This window comes from Ascidiella aspersa, chromosome 4 (genome assembly GCF_963924565.1).
Source record: "Ascidiella aspersa chromosome 4, kaAscAspe10.2, whole genome shotgun sequence".
NCBI classification, from domain to species: Eukaryota; Metazoa; Chordata; class Ascidiacea; order Phlebobranchia; family Ascidiidae; genus Ascidiella; species Ascidiella aspersa.
The window spans coordinates 28,461,750-28,480,109 of record NC_139450.1 but is presented as its reverse complement, the minus strand read 5'-3'; the positions used below and the strand labels follow the sequence as shown (position 1 = coordinate 28,480,109).

The window sequence follows — 18,360 nt, the reverse complement described above, 5'->3', positions numbered from 1 at the left end:
CACAAAACCCCACTTGTCATTTCTCACGCTACCACAGTGTAACCCGATCTACTTCACTATTTCCGTTAAAAATCTTTTCTGCAGACCTTTTTGCATTTTGTATAATCCGCTCGCCATAGGTTTATTTTAGGTCAATTTTAAAAACACGGCTCTAAAGTGCCCTATGCAAACACAACACGTAGTTGTTGCACACAAGAATTTAAGTTGCAAGGGCAAGTTTTTTTTATTACGTTTGATTTAAGTGGGCCATAAACTACAATAATCCCCGTGCCGACTGTCAACATGATTAAATGTTTTAATGTAAAACAATAGAATTAAGTTAACAGTTGTTTAGGGGTTTAATTTTATAATAAAGTTTACTTCGAAGTTTTTCGGTTCATTAGTTTTTGCTTTAATAACTTGTATACCAACAAAATAATATTTTTAAAAATGGTAAAATTTGACTACTTTTAGTCCATAAGCGGCTCTTTGCAAGAAGCGTTAATTAACCTTCAAATCGACCAATCAACATTCATGACCAATTTCCATATGTACTCGGTCACTTTCCAGTATATTAATATGACAAGTTAATGTATCCTGTATCTCTGAATTTTTTTCACTCGCAGTATTTGCTCCACTTCTTAACATATCAGGAAATTGTAAACAGTAGCGCCGAAATCCGGAGTTTTACAAGACTGTCATTGTCGTAATGTCTAGTGTTGGCTACTCGAATCTCAAGGACATAATGTACATAGGCTGCTCAAGCTTATACCACTGTAGATAGCTAGTTATACAAGCAACCACCAATTGGAGCAGCTGTTTGCCGCTTCCCGTTCAACTTCCCGCTAGTTTACTGTTAATTTGACGTCATTGCACACTTTCTGCTCCGTGGCGACCCTGGTGGACGAAATGCGGCCCAGTTCGAAAGGTTGTATCGAAGGGAAATCCTTTTTGACTTGGCAACACAAAGCTACGCTACGCATTGGGGACAAAGTTCAATACATATGATAGTCCAAGCTTCAGGAGTTTAGCTTGTAATTGCGCCAGAATTAAAAAAGAAAACTAAATTGGAAACAAGAAAGACCACGATTTAAGTTTTCGTCTTGCGAGTTTTATTTCGGATATAGAGGAATAAAATGGTAAGTTATAGGCGTGAAATAATATAACACGGGGACAATGAGACATTGGAAAATGCATCAAAACAATACGGGTTTTCGTTTATGGGGGTGCAACAACATCAAATACCCAGTGAAAAAGTTGCAATACTAAACACACTTTGTACTATTTAGACTAGATATATGTATTATAAAGAATGGTTAAAACTTTTAAGAGTTTCTAAAATAGGTTGCTCTGTTGACAAATTTTTCGTCTTTCAAATTAAAAAAATGCAAATTTCTTTTAAAATCAAGGCTCTGTCCATAGCGCCACCTTACACACTGCGAGCGTGAATGAGAGTACTTTATATCAGTGCAAAAACGTAAGTAACGCTGCGTTTAAGTTAGAACATCCATAACAGTAACGTTATCATGCAATAAAACTACACACGAGAAAATTGCACGTGGCAATGGTAACACTCTCTCACAGCATGCAAAATGAACGGAACGTCTTTAAGATAGTTTCGCAATAACGGCAACAAATACAGTAACACAAGCCTAGTGATGGAAAACGTCTAAGTTCAATAAACAAAAATAGCTATAACTAAAGAAAGCACAATGCTATTGCTGGAGCATATCACTTTAAACTAGAGATAGACCGATATAGCGGTTTACCGATAATATCGGCTGATATTTGGCTTCTACCGATATATCGGTATCGGTAAATGTAGGCCGATATTTTAGTATGAAAATGTGATATAATTTTCCAGCAAAACAAACAACTTACCGATTTTTGATGAAAAAATTTGGGTTTTGCCATTACGCCAAGTTAATATGCAAAATAATAGTTAAACAATTATAAACTAAACGTTATTTGGATTTTGTTTTCAATTAAGTAAAGGTTTAAACAGTTTCCAGGTATATAAAAAAATCGGTATCGGGTATAGGTTGATAAAATATATTAAACTATTAAAACATGAGGGAAAATGTAAGGTAGGTAGGTTTCGTATTTAGCTTGTTGCGCAATTCAGTAAGTTGATCTTTGGACTTACGTCCAACTGCGCGATTGTAGCCAGATTCTAGCAATTACAACACGCTAAAGTAACTTAAGTAAACACCAATGTTACGTGACCCTATAATCGACTCCAACTACATAAGATGCAATCACTCTGGCGGATTGTTACGTAACAGCTGCTCTCTACACGTCACAATAGTGATAAAAACAAACTTTCAAAATGCAAACACGGCCAATGTAAATTCAACGTGCCCTAAATAAAATGTAAAAAAAATAATACCTAAATAAAATGTAAAAAAAATCCATATGTTTCATAAAACGTTCTACCGAAACTCACAATATCGTCTTTTACAACAATAACAAATAGTCAAAAGCCGGCCGGCGAACGATTTAAACACGTTCTTTCAGCCAGTCTTGGATATCCTGGAAGCAGCGGTCTCTGTCGACCCGGATTTCGTGTATCAGGTCATGGCATGCTCCCTCGTAAATCTGAAAGTAGATTAGATCGCGTGTTAAAGCGATAAGCGGATGAGAAAAAAATTGAAGAGACTGTTAAAGGAAATATAGACACTTTTTTCGCAAAACCTAGTTTGTTTTACAGTGTAAAAAGGTTTTATCAGCCGCTGCCGCTTTACTTTATTCAAACATTTTTTTGCATTACCTGTCTAACCCATACATACCTGGGCAATTTAACTAACGAGCAAAGGCTTAAAACTCGCTACTTATAGGTCCAGCTATAAGGCCGATTAAGAAACAAGTCTAAAATCTACCGGAAAAAGAATAAACGACTAGAATAGGATCTAAACATTTTTTTTAATAAAACGTCACAGAAAACATGCCGATTATGAGACCAGAAATATTATACCTATAACTGCATGATATGAGCTATCGGTATTGTCGAAGTGCATAAAGCTACAAAAAGTAAAAAGTAAATATAATTTTTTTCTGGTAAAACTATTTGATTTAAATTTTTATCGAGTTTTTTGAGCATAATGCCTGGAGGTTTTAGTTAGACGTTGTAGGAATCTCGAAGCCAACATAGAAGTAGGTAGCACTTTTTTTTATATGAAGTTAAGTTTTTTTTATGGCTTTGAAACGTACAAAAAATGCTATTCCTACTTTTAAATGGGTTTTGGTATTTATACTGAACAATATGTAATTTTAAATTTATATATATTGAGAATTTATTGTTGTTGAAAAACTTTTTACACATAATAGCTACTATTTTGCAAAAAACACCTTAAGCGTTTTATCGCTGCTCTTAGCCACTCGGTGAATCAGCTTGGAGCCCTCCACCGTACAAGTGACGTCATCGCCGCCGTGAGTGGCGAGAAAGGGGGCTTCCAGTGACGTCATAATCTCCTGCACGCGGTCGCCGATACGGATGAGCTGGTAGGCCATGCCAGCCTTGACGATTCCGCTTTTGAGCGGGTCGTTCTCGGACAATTGAGCCTGATGTGAATTTAGGGGGTTCGGAATAAGTAAAAAATAAAATAATATAGACTTTGCGTGGAAAAGAAGTAGAAGTAGGTTTGAGGTACACCCCAAACCTGAAGGATAAATGATAAATTGTTTTTCTACCTAAAAAAGGGGTAAAAACAGTCTTAAATTCAAGAAGCACTTTTAGGTATTAAAAAAAAAATTTAAACAACTTTTCAGTAAAAGGTGGGATGATGGTGAATACTCTTGTAGTATACATTTTTCTGCTTCAGGGATTGTTGCTTTTTGGGTCTTAGTGTGCTCCAGAAAAAAGGTTTACAAATTAACAGTAACATAAAGATACTTATACCTCTTCCTCGTCCCTTGTGCTTGTCACCTCGGTGATGTTGGACACTTGGAAGTTGGGAGCAACCGACGACACCATGCGTAAGGCAAACTTCTGCAAGGAAAAATGATTAGGTAAAACAACATACAACATTATATGTTATAGACAAAATTAGATTATATATTATAGACTATATTATAGACAAATTTCGTGAACAGAAATAAAACTTTATGTCAAAACCAAGTACAAAAATGGAAAGTGTTTTGTGAACGTTCATGTTTAAATACAACCTCAACCATTATACCCAAAAATGTTAAAAAACACAACTTTTTTCCTGTGCTATTGCAAATACCCAAGAAATCCATTCGAGTGCCCGAAATCTATATGTTCATTAATCAAAGAGACGCGTTAAAAATTATTGCAGGTATATACAAGCATTGGCGTATGGTTGTTTCTCGACTCGCTCCTCTCTGAGCCTGTGTAGCTCAGTTGGTAGAGCGAAGGTCCGGAGGTCGTGAGTTCTAACCTCACTGCAGGCTGGTTGTTCCTGCCTTGCTTGCATCATTAATCGACAGATTTGGCGAGTCTGCGATGGCTTTTCGGTGTACTAATTATGCGTAAGCCGTAATCGTTGGTCAAAAAGCAGCTTCAGAAGGGCTAGATCAGAGTGGTAAACACACACATGTGTATGCAATGTGCATCTTTCATTATATACACGTTTTGTCAAATTTTCTCGTCCTTTGATAAACGCGACTCTGAGGTTACTGCTATGCGGATTTATGGGAATATAATTGGTTCATACCGTGACCGGTGATTGAAGCGATGTATTCTTTACGAACATCCCTCCGACTGATATAAAGCCTTTGTACAAGTCCGGTTTTTCCACAACTGCGATAGAGGCCAGAGCCCCGCCCTGAAATGTACAAAAAAAAGTTTGGTTTGCGAATGGACTCCAGTACATTGGGTTCCGAAATTGTTTCACTGTCGGAGCCCTTTTGCTTACTTGAAACACTGGAGGACCCTGGCACTTTTGAACGCAAGAAAAATTTAAGGACAAAAGGAACAGTGGATTTTAAACTTAAATTAATACTTTTATAAACTATCCTTACTGTACATAAGCTGTCAAGTGATTTATTTACAAAAATAAGTCGAATGTAGTCTGAGTCTGGTTAACATAATTTTTCAATCATAGAATTTAAAAAAAATCTTGCTCGAAACCATCCTACGTATGATATAAATGCCTTGGGCTTGAAATCCGACATATGTTCGTAAACTAAAATATGTGATTTGGACGCTAGTGAACCGCTGATCAAGAAGTTGTACAACGCTACGCATTTTTGGTTAAAGTTGCATTAAATGACAAATTTGTAGCAAAGAAATGCGTATTACCATCGACTGTCCGTACAAAAACACTGGCAGTCCGGGATATTCCTTTTTCATCTTCTCAGTATGTTGATTCATGTCGTCAATCAAGTAGTGGTAGTCGTCAACTATCGTCCTGGGTCCTTCGCTTTCACCATGGCCAACTGCGAGGACGAGAGAATTGGTTTATTTCAAAGGTGAAAAAACTGCGTCTAGCTGACAAGTTTTTTTGAGGCTCTTGGCTGACCAGTGACCAGCAATAGTAGTGTTGACCGCTTGCTACTAATTTTGTTGCCAGTTTGGGATCGTAATATTGCACAAGGAGTATTTAATTAGGTAACCCAACCTTTTTTTTCTTCAAACTATACCTTTGTCATAAAACGGGTTTTTAAATACTTAAAAAAAGTTCAACATGCGAATACGGCAGCTAAAAAATGCCGTGCCTTTGTAAACTGAGCAACACGTTTTACAAAAATTATAAAGTTAAAAATGCTTGGTTAACGTTCGGACAATTTTCGAACATATTTTGCATTAGCTATATTACGTTTCAGCTTATTAGGTGCAAGTAACCCAAATATATGCAGAGAAACATTAAACTTAAATCCTTTTTTGTGCGTTTTCAATCGTTCACTTCTTTTGACCTACTGTGATCATGTGAAAACACGAGTCCCCCGATTGTCGTGATGCGTGAAGCAAGCTCATCGAATCTCACGCAGTGACCACCGAAGCCGTGAAGGCATCCAAGAAGAAATCTGAAAAAAAAAATGTAAATGCTGCATTCACAGCCTTTGCGACTATACTAAATAAAAGACCTTTATCAGGCAATACAAACAAAGATGATTTTCACAAACCTCTATATCAGGGCTTATAAACTGGGGGCGTAAAGGGTTTGCAAGGGGGCGCGAAAGATTTTTCGTAAAATATAAACTTTGTTTTTATTTATTTGATATCAAGTTATGCTGTATTCGAAACTATATTTTTGTGCGAATCGGGTAAAAGTTTTTCTTATATTAGTACGCTTTTCCCGTTTGAGGGAATTGTTTCATTCCAAAGGCTCCGTGCACACTACCGCATATGTTGTGCTGTGTAAAATACTATTTTCTGGAATGGAATCTACAATTCACCTTCATACAATTCGTAATTGTGACATAATAAACAACTTTATTGTACTGCAGATGCTGGCTTGCTTAATTACAACGCGAACCTAACGTTTTAGCTAAATAAAACCTATCAAACAGCTTTTGCTTATATAGAAGGCTTTACATTTGAGCTCCTCTTTGTACTAGATTCAATTTTTTCTATTTACGCTATGTCTGTGTAATGCTGATCATTGAGACTATAACACATATTATTTGCATAGGGGGGGCCGAGTTTTGATAGATTGTGTAAAGGGGCGGTTTAAGAACCCCTGCTTTACAACCATCCAAAGAGAAATATACATACTAAGGAAAACATTGATGATTTTAGGTAACATAAAACAGATTTGAACATAGTTTGCAAATAAGAAAAGCCCGCACATATAATGAACAGTTAGCCATCTTCAAAAACATATGTTTTCGTAGGTTTTTCATCCTTGTAAAATCGTAACATTTATTGTAAATCGTTTTAAATAGGCCTTAGCTCAGTAAAGGAGGACTATCCAAAAAAAATATCAACATAACGTTCATTATCAATTTAAAAAGGCTTGGTATTCTGTCCCACAACTATGCACCTACTTTATTTCTCCTTCTGGTTTCCAGTACTTGCAAAACAGGTAAATTCCTTGGGCATTTACGATGTGATCAACTTCACTAAATGGCTTTCCTGTGAACGTCTTGTGGTTCTGAGCTGGAACAAAAAATCAAAGCATTTTAACAATTATCAAAATCGTCCGTATTTTTGCCACAAATTTACTAATAAGAAACAGATAAGAACGACATGGAAATACAGATATCAAATGTTTGAAACATATACTGCAAATTGTATGTAATTTATTTTCAAAATTAACCTAGAGATATACAACTTAATTACCTTCTGTTGCGGAATCCATTTTGTTATAAAATTTTTAATAATATTAACATAAAGACCCGGACTATAACAACCTAAAAACAAAACAAGGAAATACACGATTAGTACAATTTTTTTAAAACGAACTTCTCTACGGTTTGTCACTTCAAAGTTACCCTTAACTTAACCACAAATACTGGAAAACAATTAACAACAACGGAAAGAAAAATCATCAACTTGTCAAAATGGCGAAGCTTTTATACCCAGAGTAACAAAAAACATATTGAGGATTGTATAGATAGCATAAAAGTTAAAACAAGATATTGCGAAAACACAACTACGCATGGAACGCTTAATAAATATAAAAGCAATAAATAAAAATAGCGTCACAATAAAAGTCTGAAGAAGTATACGGAGATTTGTTTAGGTTGCGTGAAATATTACTTAACGCATGACTGGCATAATAAATTGCTAAAACCGGACAGATATCATGTGTGTGAATCTTTTGTGTACCAAGTTTGGTTGCAGTTCAATAAAAACAATAAGTCGATAAATAAAGGTAGATTGTCCCAAAACAAGAATCAGTTCAAAAATGTGCAACGAACCTTAACAGCAGGACTTTTATTTCAGTTTGTATACGGAACTTGGAATTTAAAATAGTTAATAAATTATTTTTTCTGTGTGTCGAGAAATGTTTATCTTTGTATTTGTTTTTTAATGTTAATCCTAAGGCGGTATGGATATTAAGTTGACAAAATTGAAATGACTGGGTTAGAGGTGTTGCCATACTGTCAGTGGTAGTTAATAGCGAAGAGTAAGTTAAATAATAATAATATTGTTTATATACCTGCTATGCTCATACAGACGTTGTAAAAAAATAATTTACAACACTTTGTAACGCCCGCCAAGAGTAAAACAACAACACAAAAAAACACAAAATTTCAAAAACTGCGAAGGCACATTACGATTTAACAGTTACAAACTAACGTTTGCATTTGCAAAGTGCGTACATATATTTTTATCTTTTTCCACCAAACAGGCCATGTATAATATTGTATATACTTCTTAAGAGTCACTGTGGTAACCTCGTAAGTAAAATAGCGTCCCTTGTATTTATGGCAAAGTCGTTTTATCAGTTTATTTTTATTTTTCTATGTGTTCTTTTAGCCAGTCCAGTGTGTCTTGGAAGCAGCGTTCCCTGTCCGGTTTTAACTCGTGAATGACGTCATGCATTACGCCGTCGTATATCTGAGGACAATTAGACGATAAGCGTTACGGTATTGCCTGAACGGTTAAACGACGCAAGCATTTTAATTAGACACAAAGAAAAATTAACATAATAACGCCGATCAGAGTTCATGTACCATAAATAGGATCTAATTATTTCAGTAAAAATGCATAACACAATTTGACATAGCTTTGTATTCGTTTTTTAGAGACTAATGATGCCGTGATTGACGAAATATATTTCTCTTTTATAAACTAGATAGAACCTATAGTGACTGATTTTGACTGAGACAACAAAGCCTCTACCGTTTGCCTTATCGTGTTTGTTTTCACCTCTTGCCACCCTTTTTTCCCTTTTCTTTTCGCTTTACCAACACAGCTGGCTGTTGTTTTTCCCAAGACTTGGGTAGCAGGATGGTCCGGTTTTCTATAGCCCTATACCTATAACTTTTATCTTATATATTTTTAACCTGGTCGCGTAGTTTGTTGCTCTTGGTTCTATGATTATTTTCCTATGATTTTTAAAGTCTACCACCTGGTTTACGTGTTTACATTATTTTGTATTCGTTTTTTAGAGACTGATGATGCCGTGATTGGCGAAATATAATTCTCTTTTATAAACTAGAACCTATAGTGACTGATTTTGACTGAGACAAGAAAGTCTATATTGTTTTGACATAGCAGCATCGATCTTACGTATAAAAAATGTCTTCGAAGTCAAGTATTTTGAGAAGTTATTAAATGATTTCGGGAATTAAAAAAAAAACGGAAAAATCGGAGAAATGATGTACAATTGAGTATTATGGTAAGTTACCCGCATTTGAAAATCTTTGGAAATTCCTCCAAAATTAAAAAAACATCCAACCTTGAGTTTCTTATCCTTGCTGCTGGCCGTTCTGTACAAAATCCTGGAGCCCTCGACCGCGCAAGTGACGTCATCGCCGCCGTGCAAGGCGAGAAAGGGGCTTTCCAATGACGTCATTGTTTCGTCAAGGCGTTCGCAGATTCGAATGAGCTGGAAGGCCATCCCGACTTTGATGACGCAACTCCTGAGGGGGTCGCTCTCTGCTTTTCGATGCTAGGAAATTGAACTCTTATTATCGTAAAAAAAAATATTATTTTTTTTCTCAGTTTAGTTTTTTTTTTAGCCTCAGTTTACTTTTTTTAGCCATCAGTTTAGTCACCAGTGATTGGTTAACATGTCATTATTTTTGTAGTAGGTGATGACTTTCTTAACTTTGTTTTTTTTTCTTACATGTAATGTAACCTATCATTGTTGTTTGCAACCTGCGATTTTAACGTAATCTGTATTTTCTTATAACTTGCTAGAGTTGCTATTTTTGTACCACGTGGCAGGTTTTGTAACCTGTTGTTTTTAGAAACCTGTGATTTTTTTATAGAACGTTTAGTTTTGTAATCTACCTTTTTGAAACATGTAATATATTTTCCTTTAATGGCAGGTTTTAAAGAACCTGAAATTAACGCGTGAAAACATAGAGGTATCTAAAATATTTTTATGCAATATTGGATTTATAAATATTGAAATGGTTGATCATCACGAAAGCTTGTTAGTGCAAATTATTCAAACATTTAAAAAAATCAGAGTCATTAAATGGCCGGATTGCCCAGTTATAAACAATCAGGCCAAAAAAATTAGTTCGGATATCGCGTTTGTATACGACAGAGATGTTCTTGTTCGTGTACATTGCCCAGCATTTATATTCTCTGCATAAGTTTTTGTTGTGATTGCTTCTAAAATGACATACAGAAAGGAAATACATTCTGAAAAGTATCTTGATATCCGCCAATTTTTTTTTATTTTTCGACAAAACACAACAAAATCCTTTTTAAATGGAGACGGGTTTCTTCCGATAATAAAACCTTTAATGGCTTTCGATCGGGTCTATTTGAATGTTTTCTAGCGCGAAAATTAAAATCGTTAAAACAGATTTACCTATTTTATAGTAAAAAAGTACCGGAGTAATTAAGCTTACAGGATGTCTGATGTTTATTTAAAAAAATGCGAGTTCTAAAGCTGTCCAATGGATTACGTTAAAAGTAGATAAAGACCTATAGTGTCAAAATTTCATATCGAACAATTTAAACACATAAAAAAATAGCCGTAGAACGATAAACTCAATATGGTTTTCCATGTAAAGTTACCTCTTCTTCGTCTCTTGTTGTGTTGTCTTCGGTAAAACTTGTCAGTTGCAAGTTAGGAGCGACGTATGACACAACTTGCAACGCAAATCGCTGTAACGAAAAAAATAGCTATCATTGCTCATGTCAATGAATATTTTATCTAAATCAGCATTTTCGGTGGACCGATTCGACAGCACAGGGCAGTTATTTATAACGGTTTAAGTGCTCTTATTTTCGGTCACCAAACAGGGTCCCGTGTGCTTATATGAAAACCTAAACTATAAAACGGAACTGAAGTTTGCTGTAATAAGACTTGCGAAAATCACCTGGATACAATAAATTTTCAATCACAAATTAAATTGCCTCACCAAAAATAAATAAAAAACAAAATCTAGGAGTCTTGATACCCCCCTATGAAATCTCAGTAAACAATTATCACAAAACTAAAACCGTGATTGCTGCAATGTTACATCGCAAACATTGCACCTGGCGTTGAAAACAGGTCGGTGCTTATCGCCGCCTAATCACCGCTCGTTATCGTTGTTTCATTTAGCATTTCGTCTGTCAACAACTCAACTACTCTAGTCTTAATCAAGCTTAATAACGAAAATATATTTTATTGTTGGGACAAACATTTTCAACAACGTAGAAAACAAGCTTGTAAGGTACAGCAAACGTCTTCACCGCAGGTCGCTCTATTCAATGTTTTTTATTAGCCTCAATCTCGAAAAAGAGCGCTTGGCCGTCGCATTTTGAAGCATAGATTAAAACGTCCGCGAACTATAGCTTTCCGCTAAACTGATAATAAATGGCCGTCTTACCGTCAGTAATAAGCCATGTTTGTGTGGTTTTCTTGCTCAGTTTCAGCTGAATAATTTGCTAATTATACAGAGTTCTAAAAGGGCGATTTTGAAGCCACGCTTTATACCATCGGCGAAATTAAAATACAAATATCACCAAATTTGTTTGATAAACATCGTTAAGTTTGCTGACAACGAAGTCCAACAGTTTGTGATTGTTACGTCACAGAGGCTGTTCTGACACCACAATTCCATAGAGTTTCGCGCGCAATTGAAATCACTTGACAATCGGACGTGAATAAGTCAACGAGGTGTTGCAATATTCTAACGTCAAATAGACAACTTTAAACAGCCGTAAGCTCCTAATAATCGCCGTTTTTAGCGTCTAGAATACACGAAACGTAAATTTTTTCGGGCTTCGCCCGTACTTGCTGGAGTTTGTTTACACTATCTAGCCCCCCTAGTTGGTTTGGGTTACTGATCATGTGACACAGTGGCGTATCCAGGGGGCTGGGGTTTAAAAAAAACTATTGTGACCAAAATCTAACGCAACACTCCGTTTTTGTATTTTTTGGTCGACCGTAAACGCAATATATATTTTATCTCTTTTGATAATTGTTGAGATTGGCTGATTAATTATTAAGTGTGAATTGGACAATTAACAGTTCGCTAAGTCAAACCGTCTTTCTTTTTCTACGCTGAAAGGTCGAAGTTAGGCGCAGCTAATGCTCCTTGCTGTTCGCTGTCTGCTCTAATATTAGATATTGGTTAACAACGGATTTTTTTGAACTGAATCAGATTCTTAAAAGGTGGTATAATGATGACTGTCGTGCGCGTTTTAAAGTCGTCCTTTTTTGTAAAGATAGTTAACGCAAAATTGTTCTCTATAAGCATATTCTAAGACCACGTGTTTAGTGTGCAGCTGACACAACATATTTTCCCTCAACCGCAACTTGTATTTTAGGTGACTTGGCACACAGCTAGCACAGATGTTGCGCTAATCGTCGCATAATAACACCAGGGAAAAACGATCTTCGTTTAGTATTGGCAAAAAGCAGGTGGCCAAAAGCGTGCTGGTAATTTAATGCTAGTCCCGTACGTGGAACTTAAGAATCTGCGCTGCTAAAAGTAAAAAAAATCGACTATCACACGTATTTTACGGTCTAGGTTTAGTTTTTCGCCTGGCAGGAGTATCGACCACGCACGTGTTCGAATATGCTGGACGTTAGTTGTTTCTGCTTAGATTGTTTTACGACGTCATTACAATCACTATTTTATGACGTCACACCCGTCACTGTTTTTATGACGTCATTATTCATTAACGTCAGACGGAAAATAGGAGAATTCCCAAAGTTGAAAATTCGGGACACCCCCCTTTGAAACGGTCACGCTACGCGCCTGAAAACACAGCCCCAAAAAAGAATTATTAGCCATTATTTTTTTGCATTTCTATAAGCCCGCCGACATAGTTGAAAAACTAATTCTGAGCATTAGTTGTCTTTCCTAGTAGCTATAAAATGCGATAAAAACAACTACATGTTTTCAATTTGACCAAAAGCATTTGTCATTGAACTTAACATTATAAAATAAAGGCGGTGATTTAACGCAGGTACCAAAAACTATGTATGTTATATAAAAGCTGTAACAACAAGTGGTGATTTGCACTGTACCATGACGGAATATTGTAATTGCCTTTCCTTCACAAACATTCCACCGAGCGAAACAAAGCCTTTGTAAATGTGAGGATTCTCTACGACAGCAATTGTCACCAATGCTCCTCCCTGAAAAAAAAATAAATAGAATAACTTACGAAAAGTTTCACCATTGACGAATATTAAAGGGGTAGGCCACTTCCTTTTACCAAGCAAAACGCCCAACGAATTTAGGTAAATTTAAAAAAAATTTAGATATGTTTTTAAATGGCCGAAAATTTTACTGCATGTTGTTACAAAACTACTAGGCAAAAAAATTAAAAACAACTTTGAGGTAAAAAATTTGGATATATAGTTCAATGTACCGGTACTATAAATCAAATGAAGTAAAATATGTCGGACTTGTGTACCGGTAATATAATCCTGAAACTAATCAAACCATGTAGAATAAGGTAAACACAAAAATAATTGAGTTTTTATGGGTTGGACAAAATAATCAGTATTGCTTTATAACACTCTTGCCACAAATTCCGATGAAACATAAATAGCTACCATCGACTGTCCATAAAGAAACACTGGCAGTCCGGGATATTCCTTTTTCATTTTCTCAGTATGTTGATTAATGTCGTCAATCATGTAGTGGTAGTCGTCAACAATTGTCCTGGGTCCTTCGCTTTCACCATTACCAACTGAATGAGAATTGCAAATACAGTTTGTTGTTAAAATCTAACCATCTGTTAATTCAAATTGCCATTTCTGCATGAATAACTGCAGCAACTTTATATTCGTGCATTTTCCAAATCACATTGTGTTGCAGAGTTACAGCATTTGCTGCACACATTTTTATAAAAATTGCATATTAAACATCAATGATATGTCTTTCTGGCAGGGCTACAGAGTCCAAGCCGCATTTAAGATGGAGTTGAACATAACAAACAGACAAGTAGACAACGTTTAATTTTCTTGTCTGAACTTGTTGTTTTAACCAACCGTGTAGCCCTGCTTTCTGATTAACCCGCCAGCAAGATACCGTTGTAAAATAACAAAAAATACATTTAAGGAATTAACACTATAAAATCTTCTTTATTATCATATGACATAATGACATCTGTGTAAACTGTGTAATTGTTATACACCAAATTTGAAGAAGCAATCAATATGGCTACACGGTTTACGTATAAATGATTAAGTTACTGCATATAACAAATTAGGCCAGCGTAATGAGTTATATGAAGATAAGAAAGCATAGGCAAAATTTCAACAATTGCAAACCCAAGTCGGTAAGGTAACAGGGCTAACAGGGTAATGGTTTAGGTTTAACAGCAGGCCTAGATTCTACAGGTATATACTTAAATAATCTGAATGGCATTGGAATAACACAATATGCTTCACTACTGACCATGGTCATGTGAGTACACAAATCCTCCAATTGAATTAATCCGACTTGCTAATTCATCAAACCTTACGCAGTGTCCACCAAAGCCATGGATGCAGCCAATTAAAAACCTGTAATAAGGTATCGCTGTACAAATGGAATTTCCTATTGCTTAAAGTTAAAACTAGCCTTTACCAGTGCTTCAAGTATATAGCTATTGCAATTGAGTACTAGGGATGTCGGATAATATCGGATTGAAGCCAATATCTATGCCAAGTTGTAGTATCAGTGCTTGTCTGAAACTAGGGTGGTATTGCTGCTGACCCAATACCAAATTAACATAGGGTTTTCATCCTGGATTTGCTATATTCAACCAGTGATTTTTATCTTAAAATCCAATTTTTTTTTTTTTTTTTTTAATTTTTTTTTTTAAATAATAACCTAATAACTAAAGGTAACCAACCTAATAACAATAAAACAATTTTGACATATTAACCTTTAGAAAAAACATTACCTTCAAAAGAATTTATTTCATCTATTTTGTTTTTTAGCACATTAAAGACGTTATATAGTATTGGATCAGATGGCGATACCTCTTGTCCAAATCATCGGGGATTGGTATCTCATAAAATGTGAAGTATCGGACATCTCTATTTTTGACCAAATTAAATTTGCACCTGTCATAAGCAATTAAAACTTAAATAACCCCACAACTTCACACCTACTTTATGTCTCCTTCTGGTTTCCAGTACTTGCAAAATAGGTAAAATCCTTGGGCATTTACAATGTGATCAACTTCACTGAATGGCTTTCCGGTGAATGTTTTATGATACTTTGCTGCAAAATAAAACGGGTTTCCTGCTGTGATATACTTAACATTCTTCAAACCTAAAACAAACACACTTATATTGTAGCGTATATTATATAAACTTTACGTTTATTAGGAGAACCATCATTTCTAAATATTTCCATACAAAAAGTTTCACCCTTACCTTCTAGTTTTGAGTTCATGTTTTGTACGCCATTTACAACTTATGAACAAATAAATCAATTTATCTAATTGTTTATTTTGCCAAACATAAAATCAGCAAAAATCAGAGAAACTAATGTGCAATTTTGGCATTATTGTTAAAAAAGCAATGTTTTCAGAGCAGACACAGACTTTACCTACATTCATTATTTAAAGAAATTCTATAAAACAACAACAACGAGATAAAATATTCATGAAGTTACCAATAAGGCACTACAGCAAAAGCAAATTGTGGAATGTGTGTAGGTGTACAAAAGAAATCTACAACGTTTTACCAAAACTTAAGGGAGATACTATTAAAGTGGAGGTACCACACCACTATGGCTCCAATAAAACTGTAAACACACAGTGTTAAAAATGCGTGCAAATCGTTGACCGACATTGTGTCAACAGACATGTTCACAAGGCCAGTAAGGATATTACAGAGCAAAAAGTAAGACAGCTGGTTGCGGTTAATGGCCTTGATCAAGCAAAGAGAAGGACCGTTTGGTGTATGATCAACATTAGAGTTTTCGTTCACACTTTGTTTTGTAACGGTGATCCAACGATTGGGCATTGATTCAATTGGAAGGGTCCCGGAGTAAACTAATCCAACAAGAAATAAATCCACTACCAAATATTGGAATAAGATGAGTGTTGAGTAGGAAAGCAGCCAGAGAAGGTAGGAGATATTTCCCATCCGCCTCGACACTGGTTGTATATATGAGATGCTTGCATACAACGCAAACCAGCATGCTCCGTTTATAATTAAGATATGATAAGCAGCACGCTTCCATTCGCCATATGTTTGTCTTGGTTTGAACAGAAAAGAGCCAAGTTCAATTCCGGCTAAATAGAGGGCTAGAATCCCGATGGACGACGATATGCCCTCCTTGTTCTGTACTAGCAAGTTCCCTTCATGTTCATCGCTTAATAAAAACTCAGTCCAGCCTGACTCTATGTCGCTGAGGTAAAACTGATAAATGGCAGCTATCATACAAGCCAAGATTCCACAGCATTTTGGGTTTAATATTGTCAGCAAAATTGACGAAAACACCCTGACGGCGGCAAGGGTGAAGAAGAAATTCCAGTGCACCCCGTACTCAGAAACATGCTGCTGGGTGACAGAGGAACTTACAACAATCAAACGGCCGACACCTAAAGCAATAATAGGCCAGGTGGATAAAATTTGCAGGAATACAGTCGACAGCGATCTTTGCAGCGACCAAGTTTTGTCGCGGCTTTGACGATTTCTAGCCTCCGGAGAAACAAGAGCATTGGCCACGATAAAACCTCCCACTCCCAAGTCCATGACGCTGACTCCGTACGTCTCGACTTTCGCAAATCTTCTCGGAAAAACATGGAAATCCACAGCCAGGATGCAAATGCAAGTCGCGATGTTGACAAAGGATCTAAAGGTCGTCACAAACGGGAGGTTGGAAGTCAAGAGGAAGAGAAAGTCACGCTGAGATTTGTCTTTTTCAAATGACGAAGAACTGTCTTCCTCCTGAATGCCAGAATCTTCTTCCGACAGTTCGTCAAACACAAATTTGTACACCATGTTTTTTACCAAAGTTTTAGCAACAGATGGTGATTCTTCAGTTTCTTTCTCAGTGTTTTTATGACAAACCCAAAAGTACATGGTCACACATAGTGCAAGAATAACATAAAACAGTTCCCAGACATACTCTGAACAAAGGGTAACAGACAGTATCAGGGGAATAAAAAGCACTGAAAAATCCAGCAAACATCTGGCAAAGATATTTTGCATTAGAATACGTGGCAACATAGCAATTAAAAATGCCCTGAGTACGTAGCATGTTGTTGACACTGTAGATATGAGATTTACTTCCAAAATGGTTGTTCCATTTAGATTGCTGACAAATTCAATCTTCTTTTCTTTTAGTGACAATGAATCGTAGTCCATATTTGTTGGTTGCTCAGTTGACATATTAATAAATAAATTATTTAAATAAGCTGTTTGCAAATAAATAAATATACATTTAATATCTTAAAAGGGTATGCATTTGAAACATAAAACAAGTTTACATGGATATAACTGGCCAGTATTAGTGAAGTTATTTAAAGAAATTCAAATAAAACAATGGCTAATAAACACATTAAGTTTTTGTTTTCATTACTTAGCCTACATCTATAATTGTGCTATTTTAAGGTTAAAATTAATGATATAAAATATCATAGAGAAGCATCTAACATACTTATACTTAATAAGCAGGATTATTACTAGCATGGCAGTACGTTTATATATTGAATAAAAAAAACCCACACTATGCAATCTAATGTGAGTACTTTTGAACTTTGTTATGTTTCAGTTTTCACTATTTTCAAGGCATGCTTTGCTTTTTTCTTTTGGATTTTTTCTGATCACATTTCTGCTAAGAAATTACTAAGTTTATCAACTTTTGATAGTTTATTGTTCAATAATAAATATAGTAATTAGTAATACTTGACCCACCCAAAACCGAAACCCCCACCCCAACCCAAATAGTGTGCGTTGTGGTACGATTCTTGACCAGCGTTGCATTGCTTCCTAAACATTTTTAGAGATTGTATTTGATTTGTTATTGAAAGAACTTCGAAGTATTCAACAATCAAAGGTATAACCTTTTCCGCTGGCGCTAAATAAGCTGCTTTTTCATATTTTGGTAAAAAAATAACAGCAGTCGGAAACAGGGTACTTTCCCGAAACCAATCATTTTGAATTTATATTGTATTTTTTACGGTATTGGTCATCTTATGTTTGCGATCTACACACTGACGAAAACCCAACAAACTACGTTATATGGGGATTATAAAAGTACAGGTATTTCTGAAATTGTAGAACTATGAATGGACTTTTACCATAAAAGTCATTTAGTTAAGGATGTTACTGGGTTTTGTGAACAAGGATAAATTGGATAAAGCAATGTGTGGTTTGTTGGTTTAAATTCACC

General features: G+C 35.6%; 2 protein-coding genes across 2 annotated transcripts; both read right to left on the bottom strand.

The window, feature by feature from the left end:
- Positions 1-1,103: 1,103 nt before the first annotated feature.
- LOC146157319 (monoglyceride lipase-like) lies at positions 1,104-15,520 on the bottom strand. Its single transcript, XM_083388170.1, has 14 exons — positions 15,390-15,520; positions 15,123-15,234; positions 14,422-14,528; positions 13,575-13,711; positions 13,041-13,151; positions 10,592-10,681; positions 9,287-9,506; positions 6,931-7,042; positions 5,861-5,967; positions 5,243-5,379; positions 4,656-4,766; positions 3,878-3,967; positions 3,328-3,540; positions 1,104-2,577 (listed from the first exon to the last, which is right to left on the bottom strand). Exons 1-14 carry the CDS (start codon positions 15,406-15,408, stop codon positions 2,479-2,481), a joined length of 1,665 nt encoding a protein of 554 aa, XP_083244296.1. The 5' UTR covers positions 15,409-15,520; the 3' UTR covers positions 1,104-2,478.
- Positions 15,521-15,692: 172 nt separating this feature from the next.
- Positions 15,693-17,346, bottom strand: LOC146157318 (glucosaminyl-phosphatidylinositol-acyltransferase PIGW-like). Its single transcript, XM_083386511.1, has one exon. It carries the CDS (start codon positions 17,331-17,333, stop codon positions 15,699-15,701), a length of 1,635 nt encoding a protein of 544 aa, XP_083242637.1. The 5' UTR covers positions 17,334-17,346; the 3' UTR covers positions 15,693-15,698.
- Between the last annotated feature and the right edge of the window lie 1,014 nt (positions 17,347-18,360).

Bases quoted from the DNA above. Each gene is read 5' to 3' on its own strand.
- LOC146157319 (XM_083388170.1), bottom strand. The intron at 13,712-14,421 runs GTCAGTAGTGAA...ATTCTCATTCAG, and splicing joins TGTGTACTCACATGACCATG to TTGGTAATGGTGAAAGCGAA. The intron at 9,507-10,591 runs GTAACTTTACAT...TCAATTTCCTAG, and splicing joins CAACAAGAGACGAAGAAGAG to CATCGAAAAGCAGAGAGCGA.
- LOC146157318 (XM_083386511.1), bottom strand. From the start codon at position 17,333: ATGGACTACGATTCATTGTCACTAAAAGAAAAGAAGATTGAATTTGTC.